The 27,222-nt window shown below is 44.8% G+C and overlaps 1 protein-coding gene across 1 annotated transcript in view; it reads left to right on the top strand.

The window, feature by feature from the left end:
• ACMSD (aminocarboxymuconate semialdehyde decarboxylase) overlaps nt 1-27,222 on the top strand; it is a 144,766-nt gene that overhangs the window by 74,055 nt on the left and 43,489 nt on the right. The window contains exon 7 of the mRNA XM_088472397.1: nt 16,976-17,071. Within this exon, the coding sequence (XP_088328523.1) occupies nt 16,976-17,071 (96 nt within the window). The remainder of the gene's footprint in view (nt 1-16,975; nt 17,072-27,222) is intronic.

Genomic DNA, 27,222 nt, shown 5'->3' with positions numbered 1-27,222 from the left:
AGGCTCCAACCCTTAATAACTCACCCCTCACCTCTGCTATGAACTTCACTGCCCCAGCTGTGACTCTTAGGGGTAAATTTACTAAGAATTGTGTCTAGCCGAGATTGCATTCCCGTGAGAGTTTCCCCTGATTTTCAAATACAGAGATTTACTAAAGTCAAACACAGGTGTAAAATCATGATTCTCTCTGAAAAACATGAGTGAAAACACAAATAGAAATAAATACACCATCCATAGACAAGAAGTCAACAACGGGATTTACCAAGAATCGTGATTGCAAACACAGGTGTAAATGAAGCAAACACGGTCCAAAACAGAAGTTTCAAACACACCACCTCACCAAAGTGTTACATTTAAAAAAAACATTACATGTCCATCCCCCCCTCCTCCGCAAAGCATAACCAGCAACGAGCTCTTTAAGCCAGTCCTAATTCAGGAAAGATATGTGTAGTGTCCCTTGTATTTCCATGAACCAGCACTGGGCTCATCTAGCAGGGGGGGTAATGCCTCAGCCAGGGGACAGAGGTCCCGCAACTACGGGACCTCTGACGGCACAGTGTTCTCACTCACCATCCTGTTTGTGGCTTCTGCTTATCAAATGAGCCACTTCTCTGCATCTCATCTTATATTGGGTACAGACTTTGCTGCACTTTGTTGGATCTCCCGCCATCTGGGTTTTCTCTCAAATTCACCCAGTTCAGCTGTGATTTAGCTTCCTCCTCATGGACCCTGGAAAATGACTGCTGCACTCTCCGGAAGTTCATTACTGAGCGAGTTAATTGCAGGTCCCATTGTAGCTTCACTGCTACTTGTCACAGATATGTTTGGCTGTGGACCCGGATTTAGGGTTCTGGCTGGAATGGAGGAAGTGAGGTTTCGGCAAAAGCTGGGGGGTCTGATATAACTTTTCCTTGTGCAGTTGAGAGGAGTAGAGTGGTGTGGTAAAGTCTTATTAATCCAGAATAATGAACACCGGGATTAAACCGGAATACTGGACACCAGGATTGAACCAGAATACTGGACACCAGGATTGAACCGGAATACTGGACAATGGGAATGAACCCAAATACTGGACACTGGGTTTGAAACGGAATGCTGGACACCAGAAATGAACCAATATACTGGACACCGGGATTGAACCGAAACAGCTGGAGCCAGGAAGCACTGGTGATGGAAACTGCATTGGAAGTCACAATGCTGGAGAAACTGGAGATAATACTCTAGCAACTTGCAGCAGGCTATAACAACAAAGTTCTTGCATCTTGGGAGTGTTCAGGAAGTTCCCTATATACCCCAGTCTGTCCAGGTATTGGCTGAGAGTATCATGTGATTGCAGACTGGCTTCTGGTTGGCTTTTGGCTAATTATTTGATCTTGACTGTCATGGCTGCGCCCATCTCTGATTCTGGAGGGAACTCTGGCGTGGAGCACACTGTGTATATGCAGAGAGATTGTCAAGCACTAAGGACTGAAAACAATAATTCCACATGTCACAATCCTGACTAATTTCTCTCATATGCTATTAGTTTGTCTTGTGACTTACCTCTGCCACCTGTCCTGTGGGTCAGGATATTATAATTTGCCTGGGAAGTCTGCTCAGCATGCAGGCTGCAACACCTCCAATAAAAACACAACCTGGTGCGCTGTCAGTCAGAAAATCAAACTCTTGACAAAACAGAGCTGCTCACACTAGCAGGATCTGCACCTGCTAAAAGAACAATAGGAAAAAAAAGAAGTGGAGCACTAGTTTGATCAAGTGACCACACTGATTAATGCAAATAAATATATTGCAACATAACACAATAAAATATATAAAACATACAATGATTCTACACTGGTTGGATATGGAGATATATATAAGAGCAATGGTCAATTGGATGTGGGACCAATCCAGGGTCCAAATGTAGGTAAAGTTCACAATCAAGCTCTGTGTAAGTCCACCAATATAAATAAAGTCAGCAAGCCCATATATCAGTATTGCCAAAAGGATCTAAATAACGGGGAGCTGTAATCACCTGTCAAAATGGCAGTACTCACACTATGTGGAAAGCGTCCGGCCAGTATATGGAGTGCACCGAGATCCGTTCCAGACGGGGACCGGGCGCACCAACCTGGCGTGGCTGATCCTGGATGTGATAGCGGGTGTGATGACGGAAGCCGCTGACAAACTACTTGTGGCTGAATGAAACACCATATGGCTGAACATGTCTCGTGCTACATGCTCCGTGACTGTGAGAAACCTTTCCGCAAATGGGTGCTTGGCTGGCTTTCTCTGCCGCTAAATGAACATGCAGGTATGGGGAACAAATACACCAACTCCGTATCCGCTCGCTCAGACATAGAGGCGTCAACAGACCGCAAAGAGTGAGCGCTCAATTTAAATAGCCGGCCCCTTTTTCTGAACGAGCGAGTGCAAATAGCGTCCGGCTCTAAATCAGGCCCAGTGTTTGCAGTCTAAATAGTAATGCTGGATTTGAAATACAGAGAGCATAAAGATGCATTTGCTCTCAATGCCTGCTATTCTCTCTACACTTCCACCGCTTGCTAGTACTCAGACTGCACACGAGTTCCCTCAAAAACTCAGTATGGGCACAGCCATGTTGGACTCACCTGACTCTCCTCCACCACTCAGAGCGCTGCTCCCAGACCAGCTAATCCCCAATGGTCCAGGGATATATAAGAAACTTCTTGGCAGTCTGCTCATGCCAGTGCATTGTTGTCTGTATCCTGCTTTAAGTTGATTATTTCTTCAGATTCTTTAGCACAGTGACTTCCAGTGCAGTTTCCATCTCCAGCACCCCTGGCTGCAGCTATTCCGGTGCAATCCCGGTGTCCAGCTATTCCAGCTCAATCCCGGTGTCCAGTATTCTGGTTCTATCCCGGTGTCCGGTATTCTGGTTCAATCCCGCTGTCCAGTATTCTGGTTCAATCCTGGTGTCCAGTATTCCGGTTCAATCTTGGTGTCCAGCATTCCGGTTCAAACCCAGTGTCCAGCATTCCGGGGTGTCCAGCATACCAGTTCAAACCCAGTGTCCAGCATTCTGGTACAATCTCGATGTCCAGTTTTCTGGTTCAAAGCCATTGTCCAGTATTCCAGTTCTATCCCAGTGTTCAGTATTCCAGTTCAATCCCAGTGTCCAGTATTCTGGTTCAATCTCGGTGTCCAGCATTCCGGTTCAATCCCGGTGTCCAGCATTCTGGTTCAAACTCTGTTTCCAGCATTCCAGTTCAAACATGGTATCCAGCATTACGGTTCAATCCCGATGTCCAGTTTTCTGGTTAAAACCCAGCGTCAGTTTTCTGGTTCAAACCCGTTATCTAGTATTCAGGTTCAATCCCGGTTTCCAGAATTTTGGTTCAATCCCGGTGTCCAGTATTCCTGTTCAATCCCGGTGTCCAGTATTCCGGTTTAATCCCAGCACTAAGTATTCCAGAGTCCAGTATCAGTCGTTACCACTCCTCTCTAAGCCAATCAACTGCATGAGGAAAAGTTATATAAAACCTCCCAGCTTCTACCCAGACCGCTCAAACATCATTCCAGCCAGAACCCTTAGTCTGAGTCCACAACCAAACACATCTGTGACACACATAAACTCTGCAGTTCAGGTTTAGCGCTACTAGCTGGACTGCCATCTCTGCTGTAATCAAGGATCTGCAGACCTCAGACAGAGAGACTCCCAGGTGCATAATCTGCCTGGAAGGGAATCCAGCAACATAAGGCCCCCATATATCTGCGACAAATCATCGTAATTTAGCGATCCTGCAACCCGGTATCGCAGGATCTCTGAAATCCAACATGTTGCATTTCACAGATATGCCGATCACGATCAAAATATTATCGTGGTTGGCAGACCGGTGAAATTTAACATGTAGAATTTCATCAATCCTGCGACGGATCGCTGAACGTCAATGGCATTCCAATACCATTGCTACATCACGACGAGCTGTCGCAGATGTATGGGGGGATATAGACACATTGTATGCTGAACAGATCTCTCAGGCAAATCTGGATATCCTTAACCCTTACAGGACAGATGAGACATAGCGAGGTTGCGAAGACTGTCACAGCTGATTTGTAACACTACTGATCCTTTACAGTGGTCGACTATAGATGCCATATGCTAAATAGTGACAACAGTGGCAATCTTAGATTACGACTATTTGTTAAATATTGAAAGGAGGACATAACCCCTTTAGCGAGTGCTAAATGTATCACTGCTAAATGGGGCCCTGTCATTTGGAAGCAGAGTCCAGTCCATCTATCTTTGTATTGTCACTATAGCTCTATGTTAGATAATTATCTCTCTTTGACACTAGAGGGAGCTCCTGCATTATTCTATATGAGAAGTACCAGTTATTTTGCTCATCCTGGTCTAACTAATGTTGTATATCTTTCTCCTGAACTTCAAAGTTAATATGTGATCACCTTATCTTCTCAAAACAGTTTACAGGTTCAGCGCATCACTTTTTTCTAGCTTTCCTGATGACTATCTTTTTGCAATATGTCCCAATGTTATAGTAAACCATTCTCCTTTGCCACTGCTAAGAAAAGTAATACCACTATAAATTAATTAAATTCCTTAAGATAATATAGCAGTCAATTCCTCCAAAGGTACTGTCTCTCCTGACTCTAACCAGTTCACTATGCTTCTCCAAATGGCTGCAACCTGTCACATTTAGTTAAAAGATGCAGTACAGAATGATAATGAAAATGGACATCGCCTCTATAAGCACCTGCACAGATACACTGGAAAAGAAAACAGATGACATCTGTAAATTCAAAGAAGTTATAGGCCAAGAATTCTCGGGATTCAGAAATGGCTTTGATTTGTGATGGTGTCCTAGCACCCTTCAAAAGTGAAGAGACCTTCTTGTAGTGACAAAACCATTATGCAATCGAAAAGTCAAGTATTGATTGGGATTCCCCTTGTCCATGTCATTCTTCCATCTGCCATCATATACAATCAAAACACCTTATCAAGGAATTGACATCTGCATAAAGCTAGGCTTCTTCTCCAACAAACTTGTTGATGAGCTTCTCCCACCTCATCAACAAGTCTCCCAGAGAGAGAGGCCCCCCCTCCCTGGAGTGGACCCAAGCCTGAAACTCAACATAATTTCTCTGGTTTTGTCACCCCACATGTAGTTTTCCATCATATATCGCTCAACTACTAGCTGAACTTTTGGCCATGTCTTATAGGTCCTTTAGGAAAGTTGCTGAAGATCTTCAGAATCTCTGGACTGTTCTGTTTTCTGTGTCACACTCCGGACACTTAAAACCACCTGTTTACCTCTCCGGTGCCTGTCCAGGCTAGTTTTGAGTTACGCTTGTGCAGTGCATTACTACTGGATACAACTGAGGTCTGCTCACACTGCACATCGCTCCCAGATGGTGCTGAGGTCAACTCCTTCCCTATCTGCCACTGGTATCCTGTCACTGGTGTGGGCTTATTTTTCGTCAAAAAAAAGGATGGAGGTGTGCGCTCCTGCATCGACTAGAGGGGGCTGAATGATATCACCTTTAAAAATCACTATCCTCTCCCTCTTATCACAGAGCTTTTTGACCGAGTCAGTGGAGCCACCATCTTCACCGAATTGGACTTGCAAGGAGCATATAATCTCATACGAATTCAGAGGGGAGACGAGTGGAAGACCGCATTTAACACCCACGACGGCCACTAAGAGTACCTTGATACGCCCTTCGGTTTCAGCTATGCTCCCGCAGTATTCCAGCACTATGTCAATGAGATCATCCACGATCTGTTGTACAAACATGTTGTTGTCTATCTTGACGATATTCTAATACTCGCCAATGATCTGGAAGCTCCTAGTAGGCAAGTAAAAGAGGTTCTGACACATCTCCGTTCCAATATCTCTACTGCAAATTGGAGAAGTGAGTCTTCAAGTTCAAGTCCCTTCCTGTGATATATAATTTCAGGTTCTGGTCTCAAAATGGGCCCAGAGAAACTCCAAGCAATTCAGGAATGGCCGCTTCCTAATACTCTCACGACTGTACAGTGCTTCCTTGATTTGCGAACTAGTATCGCTAATTCATAAAGAACTTTTCCACCATCATTGGACCTATCACCGCGCTCACCTGGAAAGGTGCCAATCCATCCTGATGGTCAGGGAAAGCAAAGAAAGCCTTCCATGAAAACAAACAGAAGTTCATTTCAGCTCCTGTTCTTCGTCAGCGTGATTTCTCACAGCCATTCGTCTTGGAAGTTGACTCTTCTTCCTTTGGAGTTGTAGCTGTGTTCTCTCAATGCACTCCTGATGGCCTTCTCCACCCCTGTGGATTTTTCTCTAGAAAATTCACTCCGGCTGAGTGCAACTACTCTACTGGGGATCAAGAACTTCTCGCTATTAAGTTAGCCTTAGAGGACTGGTGCTGTCTTTTGGAAGGAACTGCATCCCATCTCCATTCTCACAGACCATAAAAACCTCTTATATTTTAGGATGGCCCATTGTCTGAATCCGAGGCAAGCCAGATGGGCTCTTTTCTTCTCCCAATTTAACTTCAAATTGTCTTTTCATCCAGGGGTCCAGAACCGAAAGGCTGATGCCCTCTCTCACTCCATGGAACAATAAAATGAGACTACATCCACTGAGAAGCATCTCATCATTGATCCAATGGCCTTTTCTACAGTCGGAGTAGAATCTCTTGTCAAGTCCGCATTATGCAAAAAACTGCTACATTGGGCTCATGCTTCCCAGGTCATGCAGGCATACAAAAGACCTTTCGAGTTAATTTCCAGGTCTTACTGGTGACCCTCTCTCAGAAAAGACATCCAAGTCTTCTTTGCCTCTTGTAACAAGTGTGCCCAGCATAATGTGCCTCGAAGGTCTCCAGCTGGGCAGTTACTTCCTCTCTCTGTTTCACATCAGCCGTGAACACACCTGTTGATTTACTTCATTCCTGATCTTCCAGTTTCAAACAAGTTCGACAAGTCTGGGTTTTAGTTGACCGGTTCACCAAAGTGGCTCACTTCATACCCCTTACTGGTCTTCCGTCAGCTCTCAAGTTGGCTCAATTATTCATAGAAGAAATCTTCAGACTCCATGGACTACCTCTGGAAATCATCTCTGACCAGGGAGTGCAGTTTGTCGCCAAGTTTTGGCATTCTTTGTGTTCTTCACTTCAAGTCAAACTCAATTTCTCCCCTGCCTATCACCCCCAGTCCAATGGTCAGACAGAAAGAGTCAACCAAGACCTGGAGTCATTTCTTCGTTTATTTGTATCCTCCACTCAGAACAACTGGGCTGAACTGCTTCCTTGGGTGGAATTTTGTCACAACAATCAATACCATGCTTCATCTGGTTCCACGCCCTTTTATGCCGCCTATGGTCTTCACCTGCGAGTTCCTGAGTTTCAGTCTCTTCCTGCATCACAAGGTCCAGCTGCTGACCGCATCTTGCAGCACTTCTCTAAGATTTGGAAAGAGATCCGCTCCTCCCTTGTGAAGGCTTCTGAGCGGTACAAGAAGTTTGCTCACAGGAAGTTGAGAGCAGTTCCAAGTCTCAAGGAAGGTGATTGAGTTTGGCTGTCTACACGAAATCTGTGGTTAAGATAGCCATCCATGAAATTTGCGCCCCGCTACATTGGGCCATTCGTCATTGAGCGTGTAATCAACCCAATTTCATTTAAACTCAAGCTATCTCCCTTCCTGAGGATACCAAATTCCTGCCATATTTCTTTATTGAAAACACTCATACTCAACTAGTTTCATTCAACATTCAAAGTCCAGACTCATTGTAGACTTGAATACGAAGTGGCAAAGATTCTGGACTCTATAATCCGTTATGGACATCTCAAATACATTGACTGGAGGCCTACTGCCCAGAAGAACGTTCCTGGACTTTTTCCTCTGACATCCATGCTCCTCAGTTGATCCAAGCATTCCATGCCAAGTTTCCTCAAATGCCTTAGAGGTGTCCTGGGGCCACTGGTCAACGGGGGGTAATGTTATGCTCTGGACACTTAAAACCAACTTTTTACTTCTCTGGTGCCTGTCCAGGCTTGCGTTGAGGTACGCTCACACTGTGCATCATTCCCGGATAGCACCTAGGTCCGCTCACACTACACATCGCTCCCAGCTGGTACTGAGATCTACTCCTGCCCCGTCTGCCCAGTATCCTGTCACTGAGCAGGGAGAGGGCTATCTGCAGTCACTTGCTCACAGCGTGTCTCCCCAACATAATGGTATACAGACTACATGCCAGAGTTCCCTTCAAAACAACAGTATGGGCGCAGATGTTGGACTCTGTCATCTGACTCTCCTCAACCACTCAGAGTGCTGCTCCCAGACCAGTTGATTGCAGCATCTAATCCCTGGTAATCCCCCCCTATAAATTCCTGACTGGCCTCTGTGCCAGTACAATGTCACTTCTTGCTGAAGTTACAGCTCAGTACTGAGCTCCCAGGTACTCTGTATCTGAACGGTCCCAGTCCGTTATATCCAGTTCCTAGATCTGGTAAACAAGTCTCCTATACCATCTTGGTTTTACCACTGAGACTTGTTCTTACATCAACCATCGGTCCAAACCAATCAAATTCCTCAATTCATCAACATCGGACTCTTATCAATTAAGTTCTTCAATTCATCAACATCGGTCCCAACCGATCAAGTTTGTCAATTCATTAATATCAGACTCTTATCAACTAAGTTGTTCAATTCTTCAACATCAGTCTCAAACCAATCAAGTTCATTAATTCTTCAACATTGGATTCAATTCCATCAAGTTATCAACATCGGTCTCAAACTGATCCAGCTCTCAATCCAGCATCATTGGTCCCAATCCGATTCTGCTCATTCATTCAGTAGTATATATTTGGTTCCATTCCAACCTACTGTTCAATAAAGACTTTCTATTCCTGTTCTCGCCTTTGGGCCCATCATCCACTGCCATATCTCTACCTCCTCACATCTATACATGAGGAGGTCCTGGCTCAAACCACCTAAGTTCATCCACACCTCTCAAATCTCCTCTTCAGTCTCCCATGCCTATTACAAACCAAAACCAACCCTTACGTATGACACTCTGCTGACACATTATCTTTTTGAATGGACTCATGCTTGATCCATCGTGATGATCTCTACCTCCTCTTGTCATCTTCAAAGTTCAAAGTACTCCTTCGGGCATGTATTGTTTGAAATTACTTGAAGATACATCCCAAACTCTTAGTCCTTGTTGTCCCCTTTCTCTTCTTTATTTGTTTTAGTTTTAGGATCACCATGGTATCAACAGATGATCTTCCGGATTTTGGGTCTTAATTATCTCAACCGATAAGTCTTTTTTTAAAAACTGTCATTATTGCATTGTTATATATTTTGGATGTTCAGACCTTTTCTTCACAAGTACTATATGCCTCAATGTTTGACTTGTTATGTGTTCCTTTGTGGATGACAGCCCCATCGGATCTCCTACTTATGCTTATTGTTAATACTATATTGGGATCTTCACCCATCTCTAGACTGCTTTCACACTCCACTCCCATCCATAGTAGTGAACCCAATTCTGCTCCCCCTACTCCCCACATACCATTCCCTACTATGTGCACATATGTGGAAATGTCCATTTCCTTGCTTCTTGCTGTTGCTCAGTTGCACCATTACCAATCGCCTCCCCATGATTTTACTCAAGTTCTATTGTTTGGAACCCCTTGTGACCTCTTTCATTATTTTTCGAGCCATTTTGGCCTCTGCCATCGGTGAGGCTTCTTTCATCTTATTCCATTTATTCCCTTATCGTCCATCTTCCAGCAATTCCTCACCATCACTATGATTTGGTCCTCCAAGGGCCATCTTTGCCATCTCTATAAAACCTTCCATGGTATGGAACATATTAATAGGTGAATATCATCTGATAGAATACCACTATAAAGAGACCTATAGCTGTACAATTACTTAAAAGACAAAAGGCTAATATTGTTCTGCTGCAAGAAATCCACTATAAGCATGCTGATCCTTTCCTGTCTTCTAAATCCTGACCAGGTGGGCTTTATTCCCAGCCAAGAAGCCTTTGATAATATCAGTAGGTCTGCTGACTTTACTCATTATTCTCACTTGTCTGGTCTTCCTTCCCTGGTGATGGCACTAGTTGCAGTAAGAGCATTTCACAGGATATCTTTGACCTTCATGAAAAGGACTCTTTGTCAGTATGGATTGGCTGGTGCTCATGGCAATTAAATCCCTTTATAGCAAACAGACTACCTCTGTTCTAGCTAGCAGACTCTCCTCTCCACCAATTTCCATCCCCAACAGCACCTAGCAGGCATATCCTTTGTCCCCTTTAATATTTGCCTGATTGATAGAAACCTTGGTCTCCAAAATCAGAAATAAACCTGAAACACTGGATGTATGGATCAGCCCTCAGAGTATAAAATATAATTGTGATGTTTGCTGACAATAGCAAATCTATTAATTACTCTCCCACAGCTATTAAAGGACAATGGTCCTCATTCAGACCCGGTCGCAAGCACTGAGTGCTCGCAACGGTCGATGTTTATGCCCTGCGCACGCGCAGCGACCGCACTCCGCGTGCACAAGCCCTGGAGCTCGCTCCGGAGCTCACTACAAAAGGGGCGGCTGTAGATATTGATCGACAGCTCACCCCGTTTTGTAGGCGTGGTGGGGGGTGGTTTCACAAACGGAGGCGTTCATCAGCAGTGATGTCACTGGGGAGCTTCCTGCTCGATCAGAGCAGGAAGCTCCCTGGTGCTTGTGGTTGCCGAGACCTGGTCGGTCGCTAAAGCTGTGGATGGTAACCCACAGCTTAGCTAGCGACCAGGAGGCCGCACTTAAAAAAACAAGCGGCCGCCCTCATTCAGAGCGAGCGCTTGCTTCTTGCGAGCGCCTCTGAATGAGGGCCAATGATATTTCAAATTAGCTCTCTTATTATAAAATAAAAATTAAGGTAGAACCCCAAGATCTCAAGACTCTTCTTACCACTAATCATAATTTCAAATGGCAGAAACAACACCTCAGATATCTTGTAATTTATTTAAAAAGATGTAATGATCAACTTTATTGTGCAAACTATCCAGAGTTTTTTCAGACTATTGTAGGACATTAACCAGTGGAACTCACATTTCATCTCCTGGACAGGTCGAGTGAACGCTATTAAAATGAATCTATTACCTAGGTTAATTTACATTTTTCAGACCCTCCCTATTCACGTCCTGTCAAATGCATTAAGATCACTTTAATGTAAGATTTCACCATTGTAATGGGCAGAAAAACCCCTCGAATGAAAATGTGGATACCCATAAAATAGCAAAAGAGGACCCCAACTTGCAATTCTATTTTATTTTTGCTCACCTCATTTAAAGTGTGTTATGGCCCTCTCTAGATTGTGAATTCCAGTTGAATCTGAATTGCTTCAGTCTGTTTCTGTCTGTTATGTAGTGTGGATCCTCTTCTTACCATAGAAACAAGATTTTTTCAAAAATTCCCCATTATATTATTTTTTCTCAGTACATGGGACCATGCAGTATATTGCTTCTCACTTGTATCTGCCCAATCTCCAATTAATCTGTTTTGACATAACCTAGATTTATTCCCGGGACTGGCACAAGCAGCATTCATTTGGAAATTTAAAACAAAACTCTCAAACAAAGATACCAAGGGGTATATTTCAGGCTTGCCTACCCTCCCGATTTGGTCGGGAGCCTCCCGAATATCGGGTGCCGCTCCCAACCCCCCGGAAAGACAGGCAAGCCTCCCGGCTGCCGCCTACCCCCCCAGACTACTAGTAAAAACCCCCGCTGCCGGGGGGCCCGATTACGCGATTTGCGCTGAATCGCATCATCGAGGCTCCACCCCCTGCTTTACAATGCCTTTTTTCCGGCATTGTGAAGAGGGGGTGGGGCCACAATGATGCGATCGGGCGGTCACGCCCCCAGCCCCGCCCCCAAATCGGCATCTCAGTCCGGCCACGCCCCCCACAGAATGCAGGCATTCAGCTCCCTCCCGGAAGGAGGGAGCTGAATGTCGGCAAGTATGGTATATTTACTAAGGTGCGGGTTTTTAGAAGTGGTTTTGTTGCCCATAGCAACCAATCAGATTCTAGCTATTACCTTCTAGAAGGTGCTAGATAAATGTTAAGTAGAATCTGATTGGTGGCTATGGGCAACAAAACCACTTCTAAAAACCTGCACCTTAGTAAATATACCCCCTTGTATACTACCTACTAAAGATATGGCCAATAAAAATTTAAAGTCATAAAAATTGGAGCACCCAAAAAGCAGCCAAAATTAGAAAATCCCAGGTATTCACTAACACACCATCCTATATACACATGTAAGAATGGAAAAATTGGACAACCTTTTCCTGGTGTATTAACATCAAACAATAGGTAACTATAAAGTACCACAGGAGTCCACTTCCACTCAAATTTTGTAGTATCATGTATTCCAGCGTCCTCTAGCAAGGATGGTCAATCCAAACAAGTAAATAGATAAACAAAACAAAAAAGTGGTTTCATATAGTGTTAAAGTTTTTATTTAAAAAAAATAAGTCTAATTTATGCTCTTGCTATATCTTCTATACAATTTTTTGCCTCCAATTTCCCTTGATAAGTTTTAGTGCCCAAAAGGTTTAATGGAACATCCATGTTTGATTTTAAATGAAGGACTAAGGAATGTGGACCTGATTCAGAGGTGGACGCTAATGCATTCAGCGGTGCAAATGTTTATGGAGGCGCAGCGGTGATAATATAGAAATGCTAGTTTCACTGTTCTCCTTGTGTACTTATGTGCCATGGACAGTGCAAGCTCTGAGACGGTCACTTTCAATGTGTGTGGACAGTGCAAATCCGCCGGTGGACTCAAACACTCCATCAGCGCATCATCACAATCACCACCTACACAACGCCCTATGACAGGTGCAGAATCCCCCTCTGAACTTTCTCTATACATGGCCTCTGTGGCTTCGGCTCTGCCTTTGAGAATACAGTCGCGTTCAATGACATGCCCATTACACTACTATAACACTCAGGGCCGGTTCTAGACATTGTGGAGCTCAGGGCGAAAGTTCACAGTTGCGCCCCCCCCCCCCTTTTGTAGATGACGTTCCTTTGCACGCGCTGAAGGCACGTGCTTCCAGAAAGGGGGCGTGTCCTTGCAGAACACCCCCAATTCATCACACTGTGGGGCGTGCCCAGCACTTATGAAGGTGCGGGGCTTCGCCCAGGCTCTCCCCTCGTGGCGAATAATTGCCATGTGCAGTAATGCACCTTACACAGTAATGCCCGTTATATATACATTATGCCACGTGCAGTAATGCCCTTTATAAACACATTATGCCACACGCAGTAATGCCCTGTATAACACATTATGCCACACGCAGTAATGCCCTGTATAACACATTATACCACATGCAGTAATGGACTTTATAAACACATTATGCCACACGCAGTAATGCCCTGTATAACACATTATACCACATGCAGTAATGGACTTTATAAACACATTATGCCACACGCAGTAATGCCCTGTATAACACATGCCACACACAGTAATGCCCTGTATAACACATTATGCCACATGCAGTAATGGCCTTTATAACACATGCCACACGCAGTAATGCCCTGTATAACACATTATGACACACGCAGTAATGCCCTGTATAACACATTATGCCACATGCAGTAATGGCTTTTATAACACATTATGCCACATGCAGTAATGCCCTGTATAACACATTATGCCACATGCAGTAATGCCCTGTATAGCACATTATGCCACATGCAGTAATTCCCTTTACAATACAGTATCCCCAATTCAAATTACACCACACATTAGTCCCTTATTCATGTTATGACACACAGTGGTGCCCCTTTTACACAATGCCCAAATTAGTGCTCCTTATACACAAGGCCCACAGTACTGAGTAGTAGTGCCCCTAATACAATGCCCACAGTAGTAGTGCCCCCTATAGTAGTGCCCACATTAGTAGTGCCCCAGTAATAATGCCCCCTATAGTAGTGCCCACAGTAGGAATGCCCCCTATAGTAGTGCCCAAAGTTGGAATGCCTCCATTAGTGCCCCCTATAGTTGTGCCCCCAGTAGGAATGCCCCCTTATAGACATGTCCCCAGTAGTAATGCCCCCTTATAGACATGCCCCCAGTAGTAATGTCCCCTTATAGACATGTCCCCAGTAGTAATGCGCCCTTATAGACATGCCCCCAGTAGAAATTCCCCCTTATAGACATGCTCCCAGTAGTAATGCCCCCCTATAGACATGCCCCCAGTAGTAATGCCCCTTATAGACATGCCCCCAGTAGTAATGCCCCTTTATAGACATGCTCCCAGTAGTAATGCCCCCCCTATAGACATGCCCCCAGTAGTAATGCCTCTTATAGACATGCCCCCAGTAGTTATGCCCCTTATAGACATGCCCCCAGTAGTAATGCCCCCTTATAGACATGCCCCAGTAGTAATGCCCCTTATAGACATGCTCCCAGTAGTAATACCCCTTATAGACATGCCCCCAGTAGTAATGCCCCCTTATAGACATGCCCCAGTAGTAATGCCCCTTATAGACATTCTCCCAGTAGTAATGACCTCCTATAGACATCTCCCCAGTAGTAATGCCCCTTATAGACATGCCCCCAGTAGTAGTGCCCCCTTATAGACATGCCCCCAGTAGTAATGCCCCCTTATAGACATGCCCCCAGTAGTAATGCCCCCATGCCTCCCTTCTGAAAAATAAAATATACAAACACAATACTTACCAATAGCTCCTGCGTCCGCTGCCATCCGGTCCGACCACGGCTCCACCACGGATCTATGGGAGAGACATCATGACGTCCCTCCCATAGTGCTCTCTGCTGGAGCCAGAGCTCTGGAGTGAGCTCCGGCTCCACAGATCTATGGGAGAGACGTCATGACGTCCCTCCCATAGTGCTCTCTGCTGGAGCCGGAGCTCTGGAGTGAGCTCCGGCTCCATGGATCTATGGGAGAGGCGTCTTGATGTCCCTCCCATAGTGCTCTATGCGGGAGCCGGAACTCTGGAGTGAGCTTCGGCTGCCTTTGTAGGGAGGGAGCCAGGGGCCCGCTGATAACAAATATCAGCGGGCGCCCGGCAACGCGGGTGAGACTGGCACTGTTTTTTTTATTATTATGGGATTATTTTTTTTTTACCTTCTGGAGACTCAATGGCGCTCTCTAGGGGCCAGCGCCCCAGGCGACTGCCCTGTTAGCCCACCCCTAGAACCACCACTGATAACACTCCCACGAGACAGTCTTTTTTTGTGTTCTCTTCAGCATACCTCCCAACTATCCCGCATCCAACGGGACAGTCCCATTTTTCTGGGACTGTTCTGCTGTCCCACCCACGGGCCGCAGTCTCCTGCAGTGGGGGGGAAGTTGTGGGAGCAGGAGGGCAACAGATGCCGTGCACAGTATACGGAGAGTCTGGGGGATGCCCAGCATCTCGGAGAGTGCTGGGCACGCCCCCATAGTGACGAAAATGGCGGAAGCCGCAAGGCTCTGCCACATTTTCACGAGGCTCCTCCCACTTCCCACGAGGCCCCACTCCTTTTTGCCCATGAACGCCTTTGGCGCACGAACTGTCCCTCTTTGGAGGACCTAAAAGTTGGGAGGTATGCTTCAGGTTGCCTCCCAGTTACCCCCTAGGAACTCTCAATTCTTTCTGCCACCATATCAAATGGGAGCAATCCTTTACGTAACAGCGGTCTGTGCGTAAACTCAGTGGTATGCATGATGCGCCGTAGAGGTTTCCAGGTCTTTTTGCGAATGCACAGTAGCAAATAATTGCTCAACTGCACAAACATCGACACTGCGTCCACCTGTGAGTCAGGCCCTGTGTCTCTAGTCCTTTCTTTATATTTAGAAGCTGTTCAGACTGTGAGAGGCGTACCTTACAAGGTCTAGTTGTCCTGCCAGTATAATATAGATCATAGCAACATTCCACAAAATAAATTAAATTTTTTTGAATGACAATAAATAATTTCCCTCACAGTGTTCTTTACTCCATTAATATAGTACTCTTCCACTTTATTGCTACTGCCTTTTATGTATTTACAGGCTTCACATGAACCACAAGTTAAAAAAACTTTTTGTGATAATCTAAAGCTTGTTGTGTTTTGAGGCGAATCGGAACGAGAAATTATCCACATCGTCCAGCGTGTACTCACTATTGCGCCCTCCTGTTCGTCGTTCAACATATCTTAAGATTTGCCTGCAGTGCCAATCTGAGGATTCGGCAAATGACACCTTGGTTCTGGATGCAGCGGGAGAACGATATATTGGTCATACACCAGTTCGTGCAGCGTGTACGGACCGCCTGATATATCGTCCCATTGCATCTGCCGTCGCTGGGTGCACACATCATTTAGAGATGCCGACGCTCGGGATGTCGGCGCTCGGGATCCCAGCGGTCAGAATCCTGACGCTAGCATCACGACAGGGTTAGGATACCGACACCTGTCGGTAGGTATCCTAACCCTCCCTCCCCGGTGCCTGAACCTAACCTGCCCCTTCCCACACCCTAAACCTAACCCTCCCCTCTTAGTGCCTAACCCTAACTCTCCCCCTAGTGCCTAACCCTCACCCTCCCTCTAACCCTTTGGGATTCCGGTGGTCGGGATGCCGGCGCTGGGATTCTGACAGACTGCCGGAATCCCTGCGGTCAGGATATTGACCTCATAATTGTCTAGTGTGTACCCAGCATTAGAGGGTTCTGGGCAAGAAGGCAAAGCACTTTTGCTAACTTATATTTTACATTGAGCGCTTTGCATTAAGTAAATTTGGGTTTGAAGGGAATGATCGGGCTCAAAATGGGATCCTTTGTTAAAATAGGCCAATGTTTATTAACATCCTTTTCACTTTTATTATATTCACATTGAAATCTGTGATAAAGGCCCACAGATTTGGTCAGTCATTGTCATTATTTATTCTTGATTTTAATGTAATGAATAATCTAACCATATGTTGTTGCTGCTTTGTAAGGAATGCCAGCGGAGACAACTACTGCCATGTGCTGTATGATTATGGGTGGGATATTTGAAAAGTTCCCAAAACTGAAAGTCTGCTTTGCTCATGGAGGTAAGTTGTTTATTCATTTCTAGGAGCTCAAACCAAAAGGCAATGCTGGGGTAATCTGTGGATAACCATCCTCTGCATTAAGAGTTAAAATGTGTGTTGTTGAGCTAGGTAGCAACCCCCAACAGGCGCCCCTGGCAAGTGCTATCCTGGCCAGTCAGTAGTTACAGCCCAGCTTACATACAAGCTGTGGCCCTGATTCAGAGCCGGACGCTCTGATAGAGCGATTGCTCTGAATCAGGGCGTCTTTTAATGTGCCACCCACAGCTAATGCGAGCGGCCATGATGATGGTCGCGATGGTCTTGACCATCGCGACCATCGGGCTTGCGACGAGACCCTTGTGGTAGGGTCTCATTGCCGCAAGCCCCAGAGAGCTTTCGGCTCAAACAGAGCCGAAAGCTCTCCCACTGACATCACTTGTGATGTCAGTGGGGCCGACCCCAGACGGTAGGAGTTCTCATGGGAACGCCTCCATCTGGGCTGCCACTCCCCCGGGCCGCCCACCAAAGGGGGCGTGCTGTCACTCAACATCGACAGCACGCCCCCTTTGGTGCGAGACCTGGAGCGACGGATTACTCGTCGCTATCAGGGTCTCGCGCATGCGCACGACGGAGCTGGCTCCGTCGTGCGCATGCGCTCTGGGCCACCATCGACCCGGTTGCGAGGGCAGTAAACAGCAGTAATGTAATTAAATTGAACATTTTATTATTATCATCTAAAAAATGAACAAACAACATGGATTCTGAATGGAAAGAGTCAAAAATCATTGATGTAAACATTCAGGGGAAGGAAAAAATGATATCATGACCACTTGGGATCTGGAAAATGTTTTATATTGTGAAGCACTGCAGAATTTTCTTGTGTTATATAAACAAGGGTTAATTACAGTAATACAATGAAATAATGCCCAGGTACTCTTTTCCATTTCAGTGATTTAAAAGGGATGATATAGTGCTGCCTTTCCTTTCCATGCCATGGCCAATTACTGTAATTGAAGACTGCCTTTCACCAGGGAAGCAGACAAAGGACCTGGCTTCCTGCTGTGCTCAATAAAAGATGGGATTTTTAGATGTTAGTGAGACAAATCTTCTTGTTCCCCTCTGTTGATGGCCGGCTGGAGGTGCCTGCATTCACACTGCCTATGGTGACAAATAAAAAGGAGATAATGGTTTTACAGCATCACTTTCCCCTATACACATAATCCTGTTGGCCTATAAAGGTGTTATTAGTTTTAAGATTAAAAAAAACGCAGTCTCCCCATCCTTTCACTTGCACTCTAAGGTACTGATCAATACATTGGTGGTACACAGTATTATGCAGAATATTTATTTTTATATTAACACTGAGCTTCTTTTATTACCATATTAATATGTTATAATATTTAGAGGGAATGTATAGTCTGTTGATAAAATCAGTGACAAGAGGCCAGGGGCTAGTAGAGTATGCTGTAAGTTGTAATGCAGTAACAGATGGCAAGTCATAGATATGCAAAGACACATCACTTACATAGCTGACAGATTGTAAGCTTAGGAGCAGGGCCTTCCTACCTATATATCTGTGTGTTACTACCCAGTTTTGTTCTATTTATGTTTCCAATTGTAAAGCGCAACGGAATATGCTGCGGCATATAAGAAACTGTTAATAATAATAATAGTTTGCAATATATACAAGTTATATGTGCAAATCAATTAGCAATAAGGAAGATGACTATGAGCAAACCAGCTATCTGTCTCTCTGTCTGTCTGCCTCTCTCTCTCTGGATGGATGGATGGATAGATAGATAGATAGATAGATAGATAGATAGATAGATAGATAGATAGATAGATAGATAGATAGATAGATAGATAGATAGATAGACCTTACAACCTTTAGCAGCAATCATATGTTCTGATATTGTATTTCAGGAACTTTGGCCAACTCTGCCTTACAAAAATGTTTTAGTTCCTTGATGTTTGAGCTTGAGGGCAATTGTTTATATGCATCATCTCTTCAGGTCCCACCACAGTGATACAGGCAATTCCAGAATCTTAATTTTTTTATTTTGTAGATTCACTGGTGTGGTCAGGATCATTGTCCAGTCGCATGATCCAATTTGGCTAAGCTTCAGTTGTCTTACAGATGGCCTCACATTTCCCTCTAGAGTACTCTGATAGGAGAGGAGGTCATGGTGGACTCAATGATGTCATGCTGTCACTTAATTATTTATTTATGTATTTATTTATTAAAAGTCTTTCTCCTGTCTGCCCTCTACATCTAAGGTGTTGAAATAATTTATTGGAAAGCCCGCTCTTGGGAAGATTAGCACCTGTCTTCATTGTTCTCTATTTGTAGATATATTGTTTACTGTAGACTGATGTACCGAAACAAATAACAAACCACAAAATAAATCTTTTGTCTGTCTGGCTCTTACTGAACAGCTGACTGAAGGTGGCCATATTAATCAAGATACTCCCAATTTGCACTTGTTTTCGATACAGATATTCTGTTGTATATTACAAAAACATTTAACAGCGCTCATTTGAGGATAAATTGAATATAACACAAATGAGCAGATGAAGTGAAACTGTAAAAATAGCAGCATTTATTACATTAGTGCATAAAAGACTACATACATATATATATATATATATATATATATAACATATATCACAATAAAACAATATATTATTAAAAAGCATATAACCTTCAAATAGCACCTCCCTCTGGATAGCTGTTAGTCCAATGGGACATAAGTGCAGTACATAGAGTGTCCTGTTCCTATTTTACTTCCTGGATTGGAATGGATCTATTTATAACTTAGTGGTGTGGTCCAGTTGTAAATGTAGTACCAACTCACCATGTTTGGGGTCCTATAATTTGGCAGAACAGCAGTTACACTCTGATGGTAGGTCCCTTGGAGTGGTAAAGAAATCACCGGAGACTTGTAATCGCCCCATTAGACCAAAATCCACTTTAAAGGTTTGATATAGAGTTGGAGGTCTGGTTCAGGTCACAAAGAATTCGCTGCACAATTCAAAGTGTTCCAAATGAGCGCTGTTAATTGTTTTTTGTAATGAATTCTTATTGGGGACTGACTATCTCTATAACTATAGCTGCTAGGAGAATACAGCCCATTAAAGCCCCTGCTATCTGGTATTTCTCTCTTTTGCATTCTGTTGTATATGGTTTAAAAAAACCCAGTAAAAAACAATATTCTCTTACTATAAATGTCTACTTTGAAATCAAACAGGATGAAAAATGTTGCTAATTCCTGCTAAACTGACGGCATAAAACCCCTCTATGTGACATTTGGGCAATTTTAGTGAACAGATTTAAAATATGTTAAGTTACAGAAGGTATATTCGGTGAGAATTTGTAAACAAAAAGTCTGTTGAGGTACACATGGTTTTCCGGTAAGATGGTAGCATTTATGAAGGAGCAGAGGCATGCACATGCCGATAGCAGTAGTTGTGTGGATTTGGAACTTTTATGGCTAAAAACTGAATATACTGATCGCTCCAGCTATATATTTTTTTTTAAATGAGATAAACAATTAGAACAGGTGCAAATTTAGGGGTGTAGCACAATTTCCACTTTGCAAGAAGGACCTGTTTTATGCACCAGTTCTGAGCTGGCAGATTTGGGGTACTTGTAATGGAATACATTCCATTACAAGTACCCCAATCATTCCAGTTGCACTTCTGCAGAGAAACGCATGTTATCCATTGTAAATCAAAGCTTTAAAGCACGAAAGAGCTCCGTGTAATAAAGGCAGCTGTGATGTCACCCCTCTTGATTAAATCAGGATCATTTTATGTGATGTTTACACTTTTGCAGAATGTTTCTCTGCACACCTGACTGTTACTACATCCTTATCAGTGCGTACTTGTGTCTACCTTGTAACAAATACAAAAGATATGCCTCGTAACAGGTGTATATGCACTTCCTCATTGGTCTGAATTGGCCGCATTTGCACCCTAACTGACCTCTACCTACATAAGATTGCCCCTTCACACCACTGTTCCACTACTCTGGTTGTAAGGTTTAATACATGCAAATTGAGTGAGGGTCTGCATAAGCACATTTACAGCTCTGCTGGGCATGTGCAATGTGCTATGCAAACAAACATAGGGGGGAATTCAATTAGCCACAATAAGCCATTTTTTGTGAAAAAAGGCTAATCGTGCGACTAAATACTTATCACGCAATCCTATTAGGAGCGGTTTTCGGGGGTGCAAAATCTGTATTGGAGGTATCGCAATTCTGTATTCGAGACCCCTGGAGAAGATGATACGTTGTGTAAAACCCTTATTTTTTGGAAAAAATGTCAGGACCACTGAGACACCCTCCTTAGTAACTAATTAGGAAAAAAAATATAATTAGCTTAATTTGGCCAATAATTATGTAAATTTTTGGGTGAAAAAGTAAACATGCATAAAAAGGGGATTTAAAGTATTGGGACAGGTATATGGGGATTCTGTATCGATAGGACAGGGATTAAAACACTGTAGGAGGCAGTAATCGATGTTTATAAAATAGTTTTTAAAAGTACCTTCAATTTATACAAAAAATATACTTATAGCCATGTTAATGTACCCCAAATTTAACTACCGTTTTCATTTGGCCCAAAAAAATAGCTTTCTAACTTTTTTTCACTTTTATAGAAAAATGCTTATAGCCGCCATTTGACACAATTTTAGAATTTTGGCCACTAACAGACTTCTGCACTGTTACCCTATATTAGTTTCCCTTTTTGGGGGTATAAGCAGAGTTCCCCTGTTTCACCTGTACTTTGTGCCTGTCAGCCTAGCAAGAATAATCGCATGAATGTGTTAACGCCATTTATGGAATAGGATTGCACGAAACACGGGTGCGCGCATACATGTGATAAGTGCCATATTTGTGCCACATGTGGATTAACTAGACCCGCGAAAAGTTAATGCCTTATTGCGGCTAACTGAATTCTCCACATAGTACTCACTATGCATCAGCCCCAAAAATTCTGGAGGCATCTTGCAAGAGCCGAGACAAGGCGTGCAACTTAAATGGTCTGATTCTGAGTCGCATGCTATGTCGATGTCGCACGCTATGTCGTTGTTGGACGCAATTGAGCAATTTTTTTTACTGCGCATGCGTATAAGTTGCACCATGCACATGTACCGATTGTGTCCATACAGCAGAGTCACAGCACTGATTTCAGACACACATGCGCAGAAGTGTACTGAAAAGTTAGGCCAGTCCTGGGCGGTAACAGGGAGGTGCTATTCAGACGCACGGAAATGGGCCATCTTACGGGCGTGTTGCGGGAGTGTTGCAGACATGTTGCTGAAGTGTTTGCATACACTGAAGCTTAATTGCTCACAATGGAGGCCATATACTTAAACGGAAAATCTGCACTTGCCATAAGGCTGTTGCAAGTTTTAACAGTGCAGCTGAGGGTGGGTCTAAAGACACATGAAGAGGTTATTGAGCATCTAAAAATGCTTAAAGTGGGCGACTTAGTCCTTGCAAACACAGTCCCACAGATGTACACTAGTGAAGGGCTTGTAGCAATATTTGCATAAAGTCACACACGTGCGATCAGAAAAAGAAGCAGACATGTACATAACCACGTTAAAATCAGACCCAAGGTGTGCAGGGCGGATAATCTAGGTTTAACGAAACAAGAACAAAAGTCTCTTTCACTGTGCAGCAACTGATCATTGTGTGCCCTGTGCTTTGGGTGTGTGACGTCAACAGTTTGTTTATTTTGCAGCAAGTGTTCCCTATTAACATCTCCTGTGATCCATAAGTGAGAGAGAGAATGCCTGCTAATAGCTTACCTTTGCATAAGAATCTCACAGCTGCAGCCTAGTTAGGTCCTCAGTAGGAAACGTCCTTTCCTTTCAATGCTACTATCTGGTGTTCTTGGGAATAAATGGGTGTTACCTGCAGCCCTGCCTTTACACATCCACCACCTCCTTTTTGCCCTAGGGGCAGAATACATTACACTCCCAGCTTTAGATGCCTCCAGCATTGTTACTTTTAAGTTAGCAAGTAACATGGTCCCAGTTAGGGGTGAATGCAGGATTTGCAAGGGGAAGGGTGTTAGATAGAGTGGAGAAGCAGTGTTTCGATCCCCTCTAGGATCTTAATCATGCCCAAACAAAAAGATTAGTTGTAGGCAGCCTCAGTCACCTTGCAAGGGATCCTCCTTACAAAGCACAAAATGTAATACAGTGCTGTAACTAGAAGCCTGGACACCCCCATATTATTTTTAATAAATTGCTGATCTTTGCTTATATGAATGCTGCAGCAGCCCCAGTCTGGGATGCAATCAGGAAACCGGCTGTCTTAATCCCGGCAGTCGGCTTCCCGACTGCTTTATCCCGGCGAGGGTTAAATGACAGGCGTCTATATCTAGACGCCTGTCATTCTCCCGACGCTGGGAGACCGGCGCCCGGCATCCTGATCGAAGCAGACAACCGCGGGGAGGGGGGAGTTAGGTTTAGGGCACCCGGGGTGGACTTAGGGTAAGGCACCCTCCCGGGAGGGTTAGGCTAGGGGGAGGGAGGGTTAGGGTTTGGCACTTCGGGGGAGGTTAGGGTTAGGCACCCCTAAGGAGGGTTAGGGGGTTATGTTAGGTTAGTTTTTACTTACCTACTGACGATCAGGATTTCCAGCGCTGTCGGGCTTCCGCTGCTGGGAACTGTGCTTCTGTTGACCTGCCGCTGCCAGGATCCAAACTGCCAGCAAGAGGGCCGGCGGTATTTCATACCGATCCCCCCAGTCCTGACTCCTGTCCTGTCACTTTTTCCAAGTGACTTCTTGTTATTGCCATGCAGGCCGGTGAAGGAGGAGGGCTGACAGGTAGGAGCTCCACCTGCATCATTTATATTGCTGGACGAGGCACGGCTGGCCTGGCAATGTGACTCCTGTGAGAGGAGCTCCAATGATTGTCACTCCAGGAAGACTGATGTAGTTTTGCCTATGGTGCCCCCCACATACACACACTTCTTTCGACCAACATCCCTGGCAGGTGCCATCCTGACCAACCTCTTGTTATGGCCCTGGTGCAATCAGCTGTGGATAGCAATGTTTTGAAGAAATGCTTGCTTAAAGCCAGAACTAAACATGTGTCTGATGTTTTGCCCAAACAAGACAAAGAAATTGTTGGAATAGTTATCACCACCACCTGTACAAAGGAGCCCCCCTTGGCTTAATTTTCTCAGGTTCTGGACACTATTGCAGACCGCCTGGCGGTTCCGGCTGTCATTCCCCCTATGGGGTTATCACAGAAGGCCGTAATTCCCCCTTTGGGGTGGCCACAACAGATTCAGGCGATACAGGCCTCCTGTGCCCCCACCATGGGTAGACGTACTCTCTAACTCTGTGCAGAGTCTAATGGCTACATCTAATGCCTTTCAAACCATGTTGAAAGGCGAGAAGCCCTTACCAAGTAAGCCCTCTAAGCATCCTGTGTTATTGTCATAGTCCACGCAACTATCAGATTTTGAATTATCATCTGAGGAGGCAGTAGATGCTGATCTCTCTAACCCTGACTGCCCTCTGGAGGAGGATGAGAGTCGGTCAAAAATTAATATTTCTGCCTTGGTACGACCTTCCAGATCCATCTTAATTAAAAGAAGATGAAGAGCCAGCCCCTAAATCCAAGCACCCTCTGTTTAAACAACAGATAGTGGCTTCAGCAGAATTCCCTCTGTTGGATCAAATAGCTGAACACAGGGCTGCAGCCTGGCTTTCACCTGGTAAGAGGTTTCAACCACAAAAATGTTTGACCTAATGTTACCCTTTTCCTGTGGCTCATTGTGCAAAATGGGAAACACACCCTGCAGTGAATTCATATGTTACGCATTTAATTAAAATTGCTAAGTTGCCTATTCCTACAGTTACTTCATTGAAAAGGGGAAGCTTGTCTGAAATCGATATACTCTCTTTCAGGGGATGTTGCCCGTCCAACCATGGCTATTGCATGTGTGGCTATAGCTATAGAGAGCTGGGCTGACGCACTTGAAGACTCTTTTCCCTCAGATGCTTCTAGGGATCAGATGTATTTTGTTGCTCACATTCGTGATGCAGCTTCCTATATTGGAAAAGTGACATTGGAGCCAGTCTCCTAACCTCCAGAGTCTAGGCCGCGGCTGTGTCTGCCCGCCATACCCTGTGGCTACATTCATGAAAGGCAGATGCGGATTCCATGAAAGGCCTAGAAGGGTTACCCTGCAATGGGGAGATCTTGGTTGGCTCAGACCTTGACAAATTTGTAACCACGTTGGCAGCATCAGAAACTAAATTTCTGTCCTCAGCAACTACTTGTATTAGGCCTCGGACTACATCATTAAAGTCCTTTTGTCCTCAAGGAAAGCCTAAAGGTTAGTCCTTTCCTAGGCAGTCGGCTTCCACTAGGGCCGCCAAAACCCAGGACCAAGCAGACCTGGAACACCAGACGCCCTCCTTGAATTCCTCACAGAGAATTATTCATCTGGGAGCCCTGCTGGATTCTCAGGATCAGAGAATCTTTCTGACATCAGACAAGATCTCCACACTGCAACTATGAGTGTGCAGATGTCTCCACAGTTGCCAAGTGTCGATCCACTCAACAATGCTGGTTCTGGCATCCATAGTGTCCACCTTCCACATGGTGGAATATGCTCAGTTCCATTCCAGGCCTTTGCAAAGGCTGATCCTTTCCAGGTGGAACAGGTTACCCCATCGGATCAAAGCTCAGACAATGATGCTCTCTCCAGTGGTGCGTCTGTCTCTATCTTGGTGGCTACACACATCTCATTTAACCAGGGGTAACCTCTTTTGGATCCCAGACTGGGTAATCCTAACAATGGATGGCAGTCTCCGGAACTGGGGCGCAGTGAACGGTCCGCACTACTTTTAGGACCGTTGGTCATCAGTCGAATCAACATATTGGAACTTCGTGCTGTCTACAGGGCCCTCAACCTGGCCCAGCACATACTTCACGTAAAACCTGTACAGGTTCACTCCGACAATGCCACAACAGTGGCTTACATCAACCATTAAGGAGGTACTCGAAGTCAGGCAGCAATGACAGAGGTATCCCGCATTCTGACATGAGCCGAGGGTCACATCCCGGTCATTTCAGCAGTATTCATTCTGGGAGTTCTCAATTGGGAAGCAGACTTCCCCAGCCATCACAACGTGCATCCCGTGGAATGGTCGCTTCACCAAGAGGTGTTTCAACTACTGGTGAACAGATGGGGTCTCCCAGAGGTGGAAATCAGACTCCTTATTTGTGCTCTATGGATTTCACATGAAGGGATGGCCAGCCAACAAACATTGGCTAGATGGCTTCGTGTGACTATTTCAGAAGATTACTCGCAGGCGGACCTGCATGTTCCAACTTCTGTTAATGCTCACTCTACTCGGTCTGTGGGTCACTCGTGGGCACCTCGCTGTGGCGCCTCGGCTGTTCAGCTGTGTAAGGCAGCCACGTGGTCTTCTGTCCAGACCTTTCTAAGGTTCTATGTCTTTGATGCCTTCATCTCTCAGGATGCTTCCTTTGGGTGCCGGATTCTCCTCTCAGCACAGGAGTGTCCCCACCCTTAAAAGGACTGCTTTGGGACATCCCCAAGATTTCCCTGTGGAGCCTATGGACCCTGAAGAAAATGAGAGTTATGGTAAGATCTTACTTTTGTTAACTCTCTTTATTCGAGGTCCACAGGGCACACGCCCTCACGCAAATGGCTTCATATGGGCTATGCTGCTTGTCACCAGTTTTCCATCTCCTTTTGTGTGAGAATGTGATTCTTGAGTGTACCAGTCTTCCTTCTCTCTTATCCTCCTCCAGCCTTTGGCTTGTTACGAACTGAGGTGCCTCTGGCTCGGGGGCGGGGTGTAGGGAGAGTGGACCCAGTGCATCCTGGGAGCTGAAACCTTTAACTGCGTGGTGCCCAGATCAGTTTCATCACCTGCACCCCAAGGTCTTCCTGTGGAAACTATGGACTTCGAAGAAAGAGATTCAACAAAGGTAAGTTCTTACCATAACTCTCATTTTTTCAAACATTCCACAAAACTATGTGGATATGAAGAGAAAAAACTGAATGTCAGAAATGTATCGGGTGTACGACTCATAATGCGATGCTCACTGGACAAATTTTAAAACACCAACATAAGGGTACTAAGATCCCGATTAAACATTGTG

The sequence above is a fragment of the Taudactylus pleione genome, unplaced genomic scaffold (assembly GCF_031769625.1).
Source record: "Taudactylus pleione unplaced genomic scaffold, aTauple2 ptg000122l, whole genome shotgun sequence".
Classification (NCBI taxonomy): Eukaryota; Metazoa; Chordata; class Amphibia; order Anura; family Myobatrachidae; genus Taudactylus; species Taudactylus pleione.
Note: the sequence above shows the minus strand (reverse complement) of the source record. Positions and strands in the feature narration are given on the sequence as shown.